The sequence below is a fragment of the Camelus ferus genome, chromosome 5, assembly GCF_009834535.1.
Source record: "Camelus ferus isolate YT-003-E chromosome 5, BCGSAC_Cfer_1.0, whole genome shotgun sequence".
In the NCBI taxonomy this organism is placed as follows: domain Eukaryota; kingdom Metazoa; phylum Chordata; class Mammalia; order Artiodactyla; family Camelidae; genus Camelus; species Camelus ferus.
In genome coordinates this window covers 43461765-43480716 of record NC_045700.1, presented here as the reverse complement: position 1 = coordinate 43480716, position 18952 = coordinate 43461765, and the positions used below count along the sequence as shown (strand labels likewise).

The following is an 18952-nucleotide window of genomic DNA, read 5'->3' as shown; positions in this document are numbered from 1 at the left end:
GATTTCCTCTGAGTCTAGCAATTAAGAAGAACTTTCCCAGTCTACTTTCCCAGATCATTTTTAGCCCCGGAGGCTGATTCCTCAAGATTTAGTTGCGCCCCCTGGAGGGTGGAAGCAAAGAATGTGTGGAGAAAAGCCCTTTTCGCAAGTGCCCAGGGTGTAGTCAGTCTTAGGAAATGAGAAGCTGTTCTGAGCAGTCCAGTCCAGAACCTAAAGGAAGACGTAAAAGATTGCTATCTAGAATCTTGACACATTCAAAGGGCTGCCTTTCTGACCAAGGGAGACTAAGCTGTGGTTTCTAAGGCCCAGAACTGCAGCCTTGTTCAGGGGACTTAAACACGTGTATAAGATGAGGCTACACCTTTAAAAAACCAGACATTTGGGTTAAAGTAATGAAAGTTCAATTTGCCTCCCCAAACCTCTACTCATTTTCTATAAAAATAAGAAAAAGAGGAAAAAGAAAGGTCATGGTTTGTCTGTGAGGCTCTTGGAAGAAAAAATTCATTGGATTGATGGTACTGTACCATGTATCTCAAGTTCTACCAGTTCAACCAACAATGTGGACAATGATAGGGGAGAATTTCAAAAGAACATGAACTCCTCTTACTGAAGGAAACATTCCTATAAATATTTCATCTTGATCATTCTAGGCTTTTTCTACATACACATGTATTTCCCACAAATTGTGGGTCACACTCTACATATTATTTTGTATTCTTTCGTTTTTCCCCTGAAACAATCTGATGTGAGCATATTTTGGTTCTTATGTATTCTTCTATAGCAAACTTTTAAAAAACTTACTTATTGAAGTGTAGGGAGTTACAGTGTATCAATTTCTGGTATACAGCATAATGTCCCAGTCATGCATATGTATAGTATTTTCATTTTCATGTTATTTTTCATTAAAGATTATTACAAGATATTGAATATAGTTCCCTGTGCTGTACAGAAAAAATTAGTTTTTTAATCTATTTTTATATATAGTGGTTAACATTTGCAAATCTCAATCATCCGTACTCATGTTTCTCTTCAGATTGTATGAATCTTTCACCTTTTACAGAGAAAACTTTTAATGGCTGCATAATTCATTATTTTAATGTATCATCATTTCTTAAAGAATTCCCCATTTAGATTTTTTCCCCTGTTCCCCCCATTAGCAATTTATATCATTTTACATCAAGCATGGCTTATCCTTGATTAATTTTTCACTCTCAAAATGTAATCACAGGATCAAAATGTATGATTATTTTGAAAGGTTTTAATATGCGTTGTCTTACTGCTTAAAGAAAGTTTGTACCAAATTTACTCTCATTATCTGAGTATTCTAGTGTCTGATTCACCTTACTCTCGACTTTAGATTAAAAAAAATAAACTATAATCTCATTTCTTCTATTTTTGCATCCTTCAATCTGCAAAGAGCTTTTTATTGGTTATTTATTATGACTGGAATTAATCTCACACTGACTGCTCTAGCTATGACACCCATGAAATGAGATTAGTCCATAGATGAGCTACCAAGAATCTGTGAATAAAATAGACTTTTATTAATCCAGCCTTCAAATGCATTAGGGGAGTTCATTATTTAAAAGATCCTCCCATGGTAAACATAGAACTAGCATATGAGCTAGGCTTTTTCTAATTCCACTCCTAGGTGTATGTCCAAAAGAATTGAAAGCAGGGACACAGACAGATACTTGTACACCCACATTCATAGCACCTTTATTCACTATAGCCAAAAGGTGGAGACAACTGAAGTGTTCATCAACAGTGTTTATTTTGGATAAACAAAATATGGTATATACACACAATGGAATATTATTCAGCTTTAACGGAAGTTAAATTCTGGTACCTGCTGTAACATGGATGGACTTTGAAAACATTATACTTAGCAGAATAAGCTAGACACAGAGGGATAAATATTGTATGATTCTGTTTATACATGGTACCTAGAATAGGCAAATTCATAGAAACAGAAATAGAATAGAAGTTAACAGGTACTGGGGAGAGGGAGGAAGAGGCATGTTATTTAATAGGTAAAGAGTTTTTGTTAAGGATGGTGAAAAAGTCTTGGGAATAAATGTGGTAATGGTCATACAACATTGCAAATGCATTTAATGCCGCTGAATTGTATGCTTAGGAATGGCTAAAATGATAAACATCATGTTATATATATTGTATCATAATAATTTTTAAAAACCTATCTTTTGCTGTAAAATAGCCTTTTCACATAATGATATTTAGTCAGAGACCGTCTGTCTGAGATTGGGTGATTGCTTTTGATTTGCAGGCTACCGGCTCTCAAATCGGGATGATGGTCAATTCCTTCACTAACATCACTGTGGCCATGATCATTGCCTTCTTCTTTAGCTGGAAGCTAAGCCTGGTCATAGTGTGCTTCTTCCCCTTCTTGGCTTTATCGGGAGCTGTACAGACCAGAATGTTGATGGGATTTGCCACTCATGACAAGGAGGCTCTAGAGGTCGCAGGACAGGTAATCTCACAGACCCAGTTTTCAGACTGCTTAAGGCTGAGTGGCTGTCAGACTGCTGAGAATGAGGAGTGCAAACAGACTTAAAGAAGCTGTTAGCCAGCAAACATTCATGGTTAGAGACCTCCCATTAGCCTTTTTCACATATGCCTCTGATGCTGTGAGACTGAGTAGCTGCAGAGAAATAGAGGGGCAAATACAGAGGGTTACATGTTTTCAGTTTCCTCTCAAGCAGTTATTCTTTTCCACATCCCATTTTGGTGTAGTATTCTCATTTGCAAGAGAGGATAGTTCTCTTTCCTCTCTGTTTGTTTTGTTTTGCTGGTTTGTTTTCAGCTTAACGATTTCTCCAGGTCATGTTGCCCACACAGAGAGGAGTTATCAATTTTTTCATGGCACACACTTATACGTTTCACACTTCAGTGTCTGTTAGACTTGGGGCAAACATATTTCCCAAAGAGAACCATGAGATACATGCAGTGTAGGTCTCGAATACACTTAGGTTTTAGCTATGCACTTTGAACAGATGTCCTAATTAATATCTGGTTATCAGGAGTAAATGAAGAAATGGTGGCATAGACATTTGCCAGGGATAGGAAATCACACACACACATATACATACCTTCACCTTTTAACAAATTTACTATAAACTAGGTTTTGTCTCTTTAAAGAGAGAATCTGAACACTGCCCAAGTAGGAAGAAGCCACAGGATTTCACCTGCCAATGGTGGAGAGTAGCCAAGTTTTGTACCTTTTTTAGGATAGGACCCTAATTCAGGAACAGTGATTATTTACCCATGGATTGAAATGAATACAAAGTTATAGTATCAACTAAAAGGTAAACTTTATACTTAATTTTAATTTATTTTACCTAATATTTGATCAGATTAATTTTTTTAAATGAAGTACAGTCAGTTACAGTGTGTCAATTTCTGATGTACAGCACAATGTCCCAGTCAAGCATATACATACATATATTTGTTCTCATATTCTTTTTCATTAAAGGTTATTACAAGATATTGAATATAGTTTTCTGTACGATACAGAAGAAACTTGTTTTTTTAATCTGTTTTTATATATAGTGGCTAACATTGGCAAATCTCAAACTCCCAAATTTGTCCCTTCCCACCCTCTTTCCCCTGGTAACAATAAGATTGTTTACTATGCAGATTAATTTTTAAGAAATAGAATCTAATACTTTAAATTTATATTATTCAATCTTTTGTTGCAGACACATCTAAAGTTACCATTTTAGACATTTCAAATGAATTCACAAAGAGGCTAAGAAGTGTTTAAGGATAACCATGTGTACCATTTTCTGCCTCTTCTCTCTTCCTCAATAAGTAGAGGCAACAAAGTCACGTTAGTATCAAGTAGAACTTGAGTGTAACTGATAGAATGTCTCATGGTCCAGTTGATCTCCAGCAACTTCTTTGCGTTCCCAGATGATGTCCCCATCTCTAATTTGTACTGTGTTCTGAAATTTGCACCAATAGTCTAATCCATGTAACAGTTGAAAATGTCATGAAACTAGTTATCTCTGCTCTCTTATTTCTAAAACTTTTTTTCATTCTTCAGATTACAAATGAAGCTCTCAGTAATATCCGCACTGTTGCTGGGGTTGGAAAGGAGAAGCAGTTTATTGAAGCATATGAGACTGAGCTGGAGAAGCCATACAAGACTGCCATCCAGAAAGCAAACGTTTATGGGATCTGCTTTGGTTTTTCCCAGTGCATAGTATTTGTCGCTAATTCTGCTTCCTACAGATATGGAGGCTACTTAATCCCCAATGAGGGGCTCCATTTCAGCTATGTGTTCAGGTGAGGACTGTCCGGCCAAAGTTACAGAAGATCAACACTCTAGGGAAGGATAGTCTGGTTCTGTCCCTTAGCTTTTGCTGCTTAACAAACCATCCCAAACTTGGTGTCTTAAACAGCTGAGGTTTATTATTAAGATTCTGTGGGTTGTCAGGGTGGTCCTTCTGGACTGTGCTGACTCAGGCTTCTGAGTGGCCTTCTGTCTCCATGTGGCCTCTTAGCAGCTGAGCATGTTTTCTTCATGTTATGAACTCAAAGTTCCAAGTGCAAGAGAAGATTGCAAGCCCCAGCGTGCAAGCACTTTCCAAGTCTCTGCATGCATCATGTTTTCTAATATCTCTTGGACCAAAGACAGTGGTCCAAGCCCAGACTTAAAGAGGAATGGAATCTGTCTTTTGACGAGAGCATTCAATACGTGTTTCTCCTTTACTCTCACACTACTCTCGTACAACACTCTGACGCCTGATGGATGTCCTACAGTTCAATTTATTCTGATGCTACTTACCTGGAGATGTTGGATCCTCCCACAGATGAAGAGCTCAATCCTATTACACTGCCCTCCCCCAATCACCCACACACATTGCAAACCCAGGTTGTCACCTATGCTTCTGACTAACCAGCTGCAGACAAAAGGTTCCCATGACCTCCTCCTTGGGTCTGATTAACATGCTAGAGTGGCTCACAGAACTCAGAGGAACATTTTACTCACTAGGTTACCAGCTTATTAGAAAAAGATATAACTCAGGAACAGCCAGGTAGAAGAGATGCATGGGCACCATATGTGGGAAGGGCTTAGAGCTTTCATACCCTGTCCAGGAGTGCCATTCTCCCCAAATCTCCACACGTTCACCAACCCAAAAACTCTGTGAACCCGTCCTTTTGGGTTTTTATGGAGGCTGTATTACATAGCCCTGACTAATGAGATCACTGGCCGATGGTGACTGAACTCCATCTCCAGCCCCTCTCCCCTCCCCTGAGGTCAGGCATGAGGTTCCACCCCTCTAATCATGTGGTTGGCTCTCCTGGCAGCAAGGCCTACCCTCAGATTAACTAAAGACTTTAGGAAAGTCTCTTCAATAACATAACAAAGGACACCTCCATCTTCTCAAAACTTAGGAAATTCCAGGGGTTCAGGGGCTCTGTGCCAGGAACAGGCAGAAGACAAAATATATATTTCTTATATAAATTGCAGTATCACAGAGGAGTCAAAAAATCAGATTGCAAAGAGGTGCATACGGAGTAATAGGATGAATCAGGCATTTTCATAATCTACCGCACTGGTGAATGCTGAGAAAGCCTTGGAGGGCATTAGGGAAATCTGTCCCAACAGAAACCTATTCCCAAGCCACGAGTTCTCTCTTCTCACCTATCTTCTAGAAATATAGAAGAAAATTTTTCTCTTGCCCCATTACACCCACCCCAACCAAGAAAGTCTCTTTTCTCAATTTTTGTATATTTACAGCTGACAACCCAAACCAGAAATCACAAACTGTTGACTTGTTTAGCTTATGTAAAATTTTTGAAGAATGATTTGCCACCATGTAAAAATTGGGGGATGACAGAAAACTCCGGATTTTCTGGCTTCTCTTTAAAAACTGAAAGATGGCCTTCCATCATTTCCCATTTTTTTCCAGGTGCTTTTCATTGCTTTAAGCTTTGAACTGGATCCCTGGAGATGTTTGGGTTGGCAAGCCTAGCCTAAAATGATTTCTGCTTGTGAACTGAGCAGTAAAACAAAGGCCCTGCCTCCCCCCACCCCCACCGCCACCGCCGTCACCAAAGCAGGCCTCTGTGCATGGTTGTGCAGGTCGACAATGTCGGAGGGGCCCTTGCAGCATAGTTTATACAGCAGAAGGGCTGCTTCTTACCATGTTTATCATTCACTTGTTCACTCACTCATTTGCTCATTAATTATGAACATACTGAGGCTGGGACAAGTAGAAGGTTCCAGGCAATCACATCTTTCTCAAGCTGTCTGAGACATGAACTGCATGCATGCTTGGTACAGAATTGATGCTCATGTTACCAATCAATGTCTTTTACTCATCATAGATTCATAGAATGTTAATGTAAAAATTCAGCCCAATCTGGTGATCTTTCAAACTCCCCTCTTTTTCCCCCAAAGTCATCTTTTTTTTCCCCTCAATTTTTTTAAAAAAGGCTGTTGTAGTTGAAGCAGGGTTTGTAGGACTGAGCCCCCCTTGTTCAATCTTCCCCTCCTCCTTTCTTCTTAGAACACTATCTGAAAACTGCTAATCTCTCCAACCTCCCATTCCAGACAGTCTGAAGTGACCTGCTCAAGGGTGTTCAGTCCCCTCCTAGCAGAACTGGGGCAGGACCCCAAATTCCTGCCTCTTAAGCCATCACACCAACCACACCACAACCATCTCTACCCGGATGTCTGTCCCTTGCAGGGTGATCTCTTCAGTTGTACTGAGTGCAACAGCTCTTGGAAGAGCCTCCTCTTACACCCCGAGTTATGCCAAAGCTAAAATCTCAGCTGCACGCTTTTTTCAACTGCTGGACAGACGACCCACAATCAAGGTATACAGTAGTGCTGGTGAAAAATGGGTAAGTACTGAGGTGGGGGTAGGAGGGCAGTGGGGGAGGGTTGTGCTTCTGTGTGTGTGTGCAGAACAGATGTTGGGGCTGGTTATTCAATACCACTTAGCTTCTAAATTCTGCAGTACATGGGTTCATTCATAGGCACTCAGAAAGGACAGACAGTAGTTTTATCAGTGTACAGGAATGAGGTACATTAGCATTAAAAATTATTCAGAAAGCAGATATTTAAATAAGGCAATGATATCCAGTGAACGCTAAATTGTGTAATATAAAACACACTTAGTTCTGAAATGAATGAAGCTATACCAACTGCCATGATTTCTACTGATGTTCTGGTAAGGAATGTAGAAAAACCAGTTTTTCTTGTCCAGAAATAACTGATTTAATTCATGTTTATCTGGGTTCAAGTTTTAGCTTGTGTGGACCCCCAGAAAATTAATTTGATCTCACTGAAATATCACTTTTTTCTAATTGATAGTCCCTTAAGGTGTTTTTAAATCTTCCCTGACTAATTTTTAATATTCCCAGTATGTTTAAAAGATCAAGATCAAAACAAACCCAAACTTTAGTAAAGTTAACTAAATTCAAAAATCTTTTTAAATTGGTCAAATGACCTACTTCTCCTTCAGCTCAATAAAAGTTAAGTCCCTGTGTGGTTTATTAAATGTCTATCCATTCCTAGAGCTCACACTTCAGAGAGTACAACTGGAGGTATTCACCTTTGCAGGACAGGGATCGAGTAACTTTCTGTCTAAGTAATTTCAAGAGCAATGCTATTATTTTAAATCTTTGGGGGAACAGAGCTGTAGGAGTTTGCAGAGTTACTGGCTTCTGTGATGTAACCATATCTTCTAGCTGGTCTCTTCCATTGCAAATGTCAAAGAATGTATGTCAAGGAAATCCCCTTAGGTGAGAATGGGAATAAGAGATCAAATATCTTTAAATTCACTGCTCAAACCTCCCTTTATTCCTCTTCTGCTAGAATAAGGAATAGAATGCCATTTCATTAAACTGCTGTCTTTATACTTTGCACTTTGGTAGCATGGAGTTGAAGGTATCTTAAGCAGGATTTAAAACTCTGATTTAATTGCATTTTTGATATTCAGTATTCTAATAGGAGCTTATATAATTCTAATCTCCCTGTCCACAGGACAACTTCCAGGGGCAGATTGACTTTGTTGACTGTAAATTTACATATCCTTCCCGACCTGATGTCCAAGTTCTGAATGGTCTGTCAGTGTCTGTTAGTCCAGGGCAAACGCTGGCATTTGTTGGAAGCAGTGGATGTGGCAAAAGCACCAGTATTCAGCTGCTGGAACGTTTCTATGATCCTGACCAAGGGAAGGTGGTAAGCAATGCAAACGCTTTTGAGAATTATGCTTTCTGCAGAGTGTCGCCAACCCCTCACGGTGCTCTTCAAGATTGTACCTTGCCTGACTCACTCCAAACCGCTTGTCTTGGACACTTACCCCATGACTATTTTCCAGTTCCAGTCATTTGTTGGTTGACCTGATTCTACCTCCCAGTTTCTAACATTATATTCTCCCTAGTTCCAGATGGCCGGCTGACCAGTTAGGCAAAGAAAACTGCCAAGCTGGAGATGAGTATATTTAACAGAAGCATTCACTTATCTGTAAATGGAGCAGAAAGTGCAGACTAATCAGGAAACTAATGACAGGGCATGGAAAAAATGGGGGTGATAAGAAACCCAGTGATAAATGAGTAAGAAAGGGAATTTAGTGTGAAAAATCGGAGACAATCCCGGTTCAAAAAGCTAAAGTCTAAATAATATAAGGAAGTCAAACTGGTAGTCATGTGGCATAAATCTTCGGAAAAGGTATTTGAAAAATTGGTGGTTGGCTTTGTTGCTTGTTTTCCACAGCATTTCTTTCTCTTTTCTCTTCTTTTCTTTTTCCTTTCTGTCCTTCCAAATAATATATGTGGAGGAGTACAAAATAGATTTAGAAAGATTTCCAATAAAAAGCAACTCCTTATTCCACCCTGGCCCCAATTTTTCTGCTCAATGGCCACCATTTCAAACCACTTGATGTTTTTAGATCTCCCAGTGATTACCTCAATGCCTGTAAATAATATGCTTATGCTGCTATTTCACGACTTAACAAATTTAGACTCTGTTGACTTATTCTCAAGAGGTGGGAATTTAGCTTACCCTCTCCACGCCCCCTCCTTTCACCCATCTCTTCCCAATATAGATATATCACTTTGAAAACTTCTGTTCATAAATTTAACCAATACACTTCTGTTTCTTTTCTGTCACCTATAGATAATACCTCTTGAATTCTCATTTTCTAAGATGAGAATATTCACAATTCTACCTTTGTTTTCATCTCTTCGTCCCACTTTTTACCTCTCAAGTCCTATTAACTACACTTTTATATTCTCAAGAATATAAAATGCTTACCTTTTGTTTATAACAATTATTATCTTTCATGCTTTCACTCTCGGCTCCTAAAAGTTGAAAATCTATTAACAACTTTTATTATGATTATGTAAATATTGTTCATCCCATGGTCAAGTAGTGAAGTACAATAGCATTGCATTTTCTTTCTTGATGTTTTTCTAAAAGACTTTTTTTTTTCTTGCATTCTCTGCCTTTATAAAATCTTTAGGTTCTTCCAGTGTCTCTATCCTGATACCTATTCAGAGGAACCTGCTTCTTTCTCTTATTTTGCACAATCTATGCCTGCTGAACAATTGTCACCCTGTGAATTTCCTGCAATATCTTCTGGATTAGATCTATTATTTCCTAGTTCTCATAACTTGCTCTTTCTTTAGTTTCCCCTCTCATTTTGTTGGAGTGCATCTGCAAGTAGTTTTCTAAGAAATGATTCAGAGGTGTGGGTCTGAAAATGTTTTATTCTGCTCCACACTTGATTGTTTAACCCTAATCTTCTGTAAAAGGCTTTTCTGATATCCCCGGATAGTATAATCTTCATTGTAATGAGGATAGATTAATATTATGAGGAGAAATGCTGAGAGAAACTTGAAAGTTTCTCTTGCATAAAGCAAAGGAAGGAAACAAGCAGACAGAAATGGGTAGAATCCAGGAAATTATGAAAATAAAGAGTAATAGTTGATTATCTGCAGTTTATAATCACTTCTGTTATTAATTTTAGGTATAGAGATTTTAATTTGTTTGGAAGTATTTGGTGATTGACAGACTTAGAAAGTACACTGCACCGAGGGTTTGATCTCTACAAAAGAGAGGCTCCAGTTTCCCTGAATGCCAGATCTTTCATGTCTGTCACCCAGGTAGACTGTGAACTATATGACATGCAGAGACCCGAATCTTTCATGTTTGACTTCTTCAACATTAACATACATATTAAGTATATTTCTCTAAATGTGCTCAGTGAATGTTCTGGTCACAGGTAAGAAGGAATGCCTATGAAGAAGTCAGTATGATTCCTTGCATTTCATAGACGTGATGTATTTTGTTATATATCATTTTGAAACATTTCTACAAACTTTTGTCAGTAGGAAAAATACTACCTTTAATGCAATTTTTAAAAATCCTCTTTGCTCTTGAGAAAGCTAGCAAATGCAGGCATTCATTTATAACATTTCATTGGATACCTCTTGATGTGCCCAGCACTGCGTTAGGCCCTGTGGGAAGTTCTAAGGAGCATGAAGTATGTCTTCTGTCTCCACGGAGCTTACAATACTGTCCCACATCCAACAAATAGCAAACACTCCCAGTGTTTAATTCAGTACCAAATTATGCTCTGCAGTCTATAAGTACTATGGAAAATGAGGAGAGGAAAATTAGTAAGGGTTGATTGTTGAGGAATGCTTTATATTTTTTCTAATAGTTTGCTTTTTACAGTGCCAAAAAAGTAACTAAAATACAGTCTGTTCACTCCATTTAATGTAATCTTTTTCTGAAATCATGGGGCCAAATGTTAGACATTTGGTACCTTTACTTTTCTCAAGCTTTTAAGTGAAAGAGCTCAAATGGTAGGTATTTGAGTTCCTATTCTTAAATGCCTAAATAGACCGTAAGTTCCTAGAAAACAGAGATAGTTTTGTCTTTATGTAGCATGCAGGAGACTGCCTAGCGTGGTACCTTCGTGGCAGGTAATTCAATATATGTTTGTTGGTTGACTAGGTAAATAAATGTACTCCTTTCTTTCTTGGGTCTGCTAGCTTAATTATTCAGAAGTTAGTATCAGTGAAATCAAGGAAACAGACTGGATTCTTATATTGTCCAATAACTTTTCATAGGAAACCCCTATTTCATAACCCATGGAGTCTCAAAATTGAGCAAATCTGCATTCTTGTATAGGATATGCTGCACCAAAGGATAAGTGAAAAAAAATAATCTATGTACTGTCCTGAGTGCCTTTCTCGTTTCTACCATGTGCAGAGCTAGAGTTTGGGAAACAAACAAACAAAACTGTATCTGATCACAACTTTGACACCACTTCTGACAGGCACTGCCCTCCAGAGGTCAGAGGCAACATGATTTATTTCAAAGAGTCTTGGGATTGTTGTCTCTTAAGCAAAGCAAATGTCCAACATAACTAATTCTAGAATACGAACTTTCCTCTGCTGGAATTCTAAAACTCAGTGCCCTGGTTGTCACCTCTGTTGGCAGATGATAGATGGACATGACAGCAAAAACGTAAACGTCCAGTTTCTCCGCTCAAACATTGGAATTGTTTCCCAGGAACCAGTGTTGTTTGCCTGTAGCATAATGGACAATATCAAATATGGGGACACCACCAGAGAAGTCCCTTTGGAGAAAGTCATAGAGGCCGCAAAGCAGGCTCAGCTGCACGACTTTGTCATGTCACTCCCAGAGGTAGGTGCCAGGTCAGGGTGGTTCCCTTTGGGAGATGGGGTGGAGAGAGGAAGGACAACCGAAAAGTATTGTGATTGTGGCTCAAGGAGAAGGTCAAAGGCAATATTACTTGCTTCCTGGTGCCCTGGGATTGTCTCAGTCTTTTACGCAAAATAAATGTCCTTCATTGATATATTCTTTCGTTCTGGAAAGTAGAATATTATCCAACGCAAAGGGTGCTATAGAACTTGTTATGCCTAAAGCAGTTCTGCATTGAGCATCAGCTTAGCATAGTGGGAAAAAGTCCCGAGATTTGGAGCAGACATTGATTTGAATCCAAGCTCTGCCACTCTATCCTAGTGTAAAGTTACTTCTGTAACTTGGGACAATTACTTTTCTGTCACTCAGTCATCTGCAAAATGCAAAAAATAACTCAGAATGGAAGAATACACCTAATAGCCACACAAAGAAAGCTGCTGCTGTCATTACTGTCCTCACCATCATTTCGTTACTCAGGCAGCAACTACTGTGCATTGAGGGGTAAGTTGTACCTGCCTTGGAGTCACTTTCCCAGAGCCAAGTCTGAACGCAGCGCAACATCACCTCTGCATTTTTCCGTCCACCAAGAATCTCTCTTGGTGGTTGATCACAAAGAAAACTAAGACATGGAAACTGAATTTTAGGAGCCAAATATTGCCTTTAACCTTTTCCACTCCTTTCAAGTACCACTGTGAAATCAGTTGTCTCTGTAGGTGATTATGTTTATAAATTTTGTTCTGGGCTTTTTCTGTGTTCTTTTTACAAGGGCTCGTAATTCTTAGTCAGGCTCTTGGCCTGGTTCTCCTTGTGTAGCCTAATCCACAGGCATGTGGAAATTCCCATTTGCGTTATCCCGAAGGAAAAGCAAAGCTTGTGTGTCTCCTGGACGATTCCTTGATTCCACAAATCTTTGTTGAGTGCTTCCTCATTTCATGGGAGGCACTAGTTTAGAGTTGGTTTATTGCCTCTTCTTCATAGAGACTTTTCCATAGTAGCCTTCACTGAGCACTTTTCTCCACAAGGGCGAAGTAGATTGTCGCAAGTCTCACTTGGCATGGTTGAGCATTTGTCCAGAGGCCAGATGGCAGGGGTAGGAAGCAGTCTGTGGAAGACAGGGTAGACTGGTGATGAAGAGCAAAGGCTTGGAAGCTGGGCACACCTGGATTTAATTTAATTTTTATTTTTCAGGAGGGTAGGTAATTAGGTTTTTAATTTATTTATTTACTTTAATGGAGGTACTGGAGATTTAACCCAGGACCTCATGCGCCCATTCTGCCACTCAAGCTATCCCCGACCTGACGCCTGGATTTAGATCTCACCATCACACTGCTTTTTTGCTGCTTTGACTTTGCACAGTTTTCTGACCTATCTGTAAAATAGGGAGAAAAGAACATTAAATGATAGTCTTGGTAGCATAGTTAGCACAGCACCTGATGCATAGTAAATAATCTGTGAACGTAACTATTTTTTCCCCTTTTTAAAAAAAATCGAAGTATTGTTGATTTGCAATGGTTTGTTAGAGACATGGAGAACATAACTATTTTTCTATATAGCATCCAGCTAGGGATGTTCCTTCATAATTTCATCTAAAACAATAAATATGTGAACTAGTTATTAATATCTGTGTTTTTCAGGTAAGTTTGCAGCTCATAGGAAATTTAAATAATCTGTTCATAACCACAGAGCTAATAAGCAGCAAGAGTGGAGATTCAAAGCTAGGCTTGTGTTCCAGAATGATGCCTCCTCCCCGAGGAAACAGACCCGGTGATCTCTCAAAAGGCCCTTGCGTGCCTAAGGTCACTCTGTCTTGGAAAGATCTTCCAGACAGGAATTCGGAAATCAGGGAATCTTGAATCAGGGAGGATCCCCTACAAGGAGAAAGAGAAAATACCAACCTAAAAGAAATACAGAGAAAGATACAAAGTCCCCTTGTTTCCCAACATGAAGGGTCACAAACCTCATATTTTTCTTATATTCTGAAATGGATTTGACATCCTTTATAGAAATTACTTCCAATCTCAAAAAACAACAAATTATTTAAATCCACAGAAGGGTCATTGATATGGGCTCCATACAACATAGGAGCAATGGCTGCTTCTGGTTCTGAAACTTACCCTACTTTTTCCAGAAATATGAAACTAATGTTGGGTCCCAGGGGTCTCAACTCTCTCGAGGGGAGAAACAACGCATTGCTATCGCTCGAGCCATCGTGCGAGATCCTAAAATCTTGCTACTAGATGAAGCTACTTCTGCCTTAGACACAGAAAGTGAAAAGGTAAGTATTGATTTTCTAAAGTCTTAGATCATTATGAGTGAGTCTTTTGCTGTAATATTTGTCCTTATAAAATGGCAGTATTTTCAATTTTCTGATTCATTAACAGTAGAAATTGCTACTACTTTGTGGAAACCAAAAGACAGTCTAGAGAGAGTGATTTAGAATAGGATTGCTTCAAATAATAATAATAAAAAGATTAACTTTAAAATAAGGATTTTTTTTAAGATTCTCTAGGCTAGGTGACTTTTTTACCCTCAAAAATTAGCTTTCTTAAGTAATAAAACGACCCTGGCCATCTGTTAGGCATTTCCTATTTCATAGTTCTAAAGATTCATGGCACAGCAGGTAGGATATGTACAATACAAAGTAAGAGGCAGCATCTGATGTGCAGGTTTGCATGTCAGGAAATGCAATTGGGCAAAACACAATTAGGAATTTACCGTTTACAATTAACTCCTCAAGAATCAGGATTCCATTTTGGAGAGGGCTAAAATATCTCACTGAAGAACATTTTCAGGAATGACCACTTAACTGCTACCTTTCGTTGTTTCCTTGGTTTCATTTTCACAATCTAGACCATCAAGTATTGTAAAATTACACAGTAATCTCCTAGTTTGGTTCATTCTTGCTTCACTGAAGTTTCTCAACCTGTGGACAGCAGCTGAGGTCCTTGATGCGATGGATTCAGCAAATGTTTATTTAATCCTCTCACGTCCAGTCTTTGGCTTTAACCCCTGAATATAATGATGCCACTCAGGTGGTATGAAACAGAACTCTTGTGATGATGAGCCAGGAAACAAGCATGTGTCTTTGCATCAACTTCCCATCTTTTTGCAGACGGTGCAGGTCGCCCTGGACAAAGCCAGAGAAGGTCGGACCTGCATTGTCATTGCCCATCGTTTGTCCACCATCCGGAACTCGGATATCATTGTTGTCATGTCGCAGGGGAGAGTGATTGAAAAGGGGACCCATGAGGAACTGATGGCCCAAAAGGGAGCCTACTACAAACTAGTCACCACAGGAGCCCCCATCAGTTGACCTGACTTGACAGCTTCATGCACAGATGATGTACCAATTACAGGAGTGTCATGCTTTTTTTTTTTTTCCTTTAAGGAGAAGTAATGATATTTTACTTTTACAGACGCTGTCATACATTGGTATGTGAGCTAATTTGTAATGACGTTCAATAATAATTCAGTTTTAAATGTTTGTCTATAGCAAATGACAGCAAATTTTCAATGTCAGTGAAAATCCAGTGTCATGCAGCTGCTCAGCCATCACCCAGTGTTTTCTTCACTCAGGAGGAGCCGGTCCTAATTACCAGGTGGGAATTAGCAGGAAGGCATGGACTAAATGAGACTTGAATTCCTCAGGGTCAAAGGACCATCTTTTGCATTTTGAACCCTCAGTGTACACAGAGCCTGATCTAGAATTGGCACTCAGTGAATGTTTTCTGAGCTGGATCAAGGTCATATGCAGTCAAATGCTCTACCACTGAGCTGTACCCCCAGCTGCTGGATCAAGGTCATATGGAGAAGAATAGAAGGCCTGAGGACCACCTGGGTTTCTTGACTAAAATTTTCTTGTATGTGAAAGCAGATTCATTCATCTCTAAGGATGAGAATGAGGAAAGGAGGACTTCAATACTCTAGACACTCTCAGGCTGAGAGAGGCAGAAAAAGGCAGGTTTTAGCAGGGGCTTCCCAGGTAGGGGTGTTGATTTATAGATTCAAGGTGTGGTACATGGATGGTGAAGTCACCATTTATTACCCTAGAATCTGCCAGTGTGACTGGAGCAGGGGGCTGAACCCCCAGCCTTGTCCTCTACACGCCCCTCCACATTGATTGCTGTCCTTTGTTTCTCCAAATAATAGTGGATTTTATCTTGTTGTAACTTCACATGGTGTTATACAAAGACGCCAGAAAAACGCTGATGTTCACTTTATCCTTACTCCCTTAAAACACCATTAAATGACATTAAAAGAGTTATAGAAGACATAAAGTTACAAAAATAAAGAAGACAAAATAATGACAGCAACATAACTTTTGAAGCCAGGAAGCAAATGGACAACTGATAATGGGTTAGAAGAGGAAAGGGTTAGAAGGGGAAGTCTAGGAAAATCTGTTTTGTACCACAGACCCCAGAAAGACTCAGGTGTAAAGACACTGGATCCTTCTGGTGGAGAGCAGGGAGGGCAGAAAATGGGGTTGAAATCCTGTATAGAAACAAAAGTGCATACTCCCCTCTTGTAGTAGGAGGGCCACCCTTTCCCAATCCGATGGCCACGCTTTCACAGTCCCAGCAGAAGGACTGGCTATTCCCTCTCTGGGGAACTGACCCAAGTTACAGTTGTAGGGGCAGCTAACATACAAGAGATGGGGATTGTATGTAAAGCTAAAGGTGAACAGAGAAATTCCAGCTCCCTCCTTCTCTAGCAGGAGATTGAAGGATTACTCTCTGGGAAAACTGGCCAAGTCCGAAGAAAGAGATCTGTGAGCCCAATGCTAGGGATCCGCCAAAGAAACTCCCTAGCCAGATCACCCTACTGTGAAGCCCACCTGCCAACAACATGCACCCACTCACTCAGAGCTGCCATTGGCTTTTCAGTACCTCATTCTTACCTAGGAGCTGACTGCCAAGGATCACCAGACACTGTGAAAATAGTTCAACATAAAAAGCAAAACGACAACAATAGAACACAGAGGAAAAGGAATATGAGAGGTAACAGAGCCAACACAAAAATTAGGAAAACATTCAAAGAATGCTAATACATTTGCTCGGTGAGATGAGAAGATATTCCCATCCAATTTAAAAAGAAACAAGACGCCATAAAAATGAACATACTGAAAGAAAAAACACCCTACAAAAAGAGCTCTTGACAACAGAAATAAAAAATTCAGTAGCGGGACTGAAAGTTCCTTTTAAGTGGTCCTGCCATCAAGATATCTCCCTAGTCCATCTCCTTTCCAAGCCCTCTCAATTTTTAAGTGTTCTCTTTCTATGGCCAACAAATGAAATTCTGCCTACAAGTAAGCCTGAGCTGCTGTGTATTGAGTTTGTGTCTGTGTATTGTGTAGTTTGTGTCTCAGGTCCAGTGTTTCCTGGTATAACCATACAGGTGGTTTAGCAAGTTAACTAGTTAGGTCAGAAGAATTGATGGTTGCCAAGTGAGGGAGGGAGAGGGTGGAGGACAGCATTCTAGTTAAGTTATGACAAATGGCAGTGACAAGAAAGTTGCAGAATAAAGATGCCTGTGAGAAGCAATTAAGCACATACTCATCCGACCATATTGAAGAAAGAAGACCAAAATCCATTTGTTTAAGTTTGCATTTCAAAGAGGAAGAACATAATCTCTGTGCTGGGAGGCTGCCTGCTTCCTGGAATAGAATGTGTGGGGTGAGAAAACTGGACAATTAAGGATTATTTTTCAAGTAAGATATTTGAAAGTTATTGACAATAGGGATAATGTTGACTGAAGAGGACTTGATTTGGGAAAACAATTGAGTGTTGAGGCTCAGTGACAAGGGAAAGAATCACAACTTCAGAAATTCAAAAATAAAGTTGCAAGTTTATTTTACAACACCAGGGAGTTCCAATGTCTTTATTTTTACCTTGCATCCTGTATTACTCACAAAGATTTGTCTCTGTGATTTTACATTATTGTTTCTCAGTTGATGGAGAGACTTGCTTAATCTGTTGTGTCTGACACTTATCTCAAGTCTTTCTGTAATTTCTAATGTTTTCATGTTGCATTCTGCTATGATCAAGCTCTTCCCGTAACCATAGTTAATAAAAGTTTACAGAAGAAAAAAAAAATAGAAGGATTAGAAGATAAAGTTGGAGAAATTTCCCTGAGGGTAGAACAAAAAGACAGAGATGAAAAATAGAAAAAAAAATTTAGAGGAACAATCCAGGAGGTGTAATAATTAGCTAACATCAATTCCAGAAAGATAGTTAAGAGAAAACTGAGGGGAGAAATTATTAAATAGTCCAAGAATATGTCCTATAATTGAAGGATATAAATTTCCAATGAGTTCACCTGATGTCAAATATAATAACCAAAATCCTACCTGGGCACACTATTATGAAATTTGGGAAAACTGGCAGAAAGAAGATACTAAAATTTTCCAAGGTAGGGGGAGCATGTTACACATGATAAAGAAGCATAGTGACATAGGACCTCTTGACAATGACACTAAAAGTCAGAAGATATAAAGATTTGCCTTCAAAATTCTGAGGGAAAATTATTTCCATCCTGTAATTTTATGTGTAGGAAATTATTCTCAAGAATGAGAAGTCTATATCTTATAATCCAGCTATCCAACCCCTGGGCATATATCCAGAGAAAACTCTAATTTGAAAAGATATATGCACCCCAATGTTCATAGCAGCACAATTTAGAATAGCCAAGACATGGAAGCGACCTAAATGTCCATCGACAGATGAATGGATAAAGAAGATGTTTTATACGTAATGGAATATTACTCAATCACAGAAAAGAATAAAATGCCATTTGTAGCAACGTGGGTGGACCTAGAGATGGTCATACTAAGTGAAGTCAGAGACTGACAAATATCATATGATACTGCTTATGTGTACAGTCTTTAAAAATGATATAAATGAACTTAAAAAGAGAGAAGCCTAAAGAAATTCTCAGTCATGTAAAGTTTCAAAATTTTTACTACCCGTACATCTTTTCTCAGGAAGCCCCAGAAGGAAGATTTCCCCAAAATAGAGTAAACAGAGGAAGATACAAGACCTAGGAAACAAGTGCTCTAACTCAAGAACGGGTGATGGGTATCTCCAGGATTAGGAAGGGAAATCCCAGGATTACAGGTATGTTGTAGTCACAGCCAGCAGCCAGCCCAGACTGAAACAACAAAATAAGGTTCCAAGAGGGGTGCCTCCCTGAAAAGCGTGATGCTGCTAACAACCTGATATCCTCCCTGTAGAGTTTGAGTGT

The 18952-nt window shown here is 39.2% G+C and overlaps 1 protein-coding gene across 1 annotated transcript in view; it reads left to right on the top strand.

The window, feature by feature from the left end:
• ABCB11 (ATP binding cassette subfamily B member 11) overlaps positions 1-17571 on the top strand; it is a 73429-nt gene extending 55858 nt beyond the window's left edge. The window contains 7 exon segments of the mRNA XM_006182857.3: positions 2288-2491; positions 4067-4308; positions 6720-6876; positions 8021-8218; positions 11489-11695; positions 13842-13988; positions 14826-17571. Of these exon segments, the coding sequence (XP_006182919.2) occupies positions 2288-2491; positions 4067-4308; positions 6720-6876; positions 8021-8218; positions 11489-11695; positions 13842-13988; positions 14826-15026 (1356 nt within the window). The 3' untranslated portion in view covers positions 15027-17571.
• The last annotated feature ends 1381 nt before the right edge of the window (positions 17572-18952 follow it).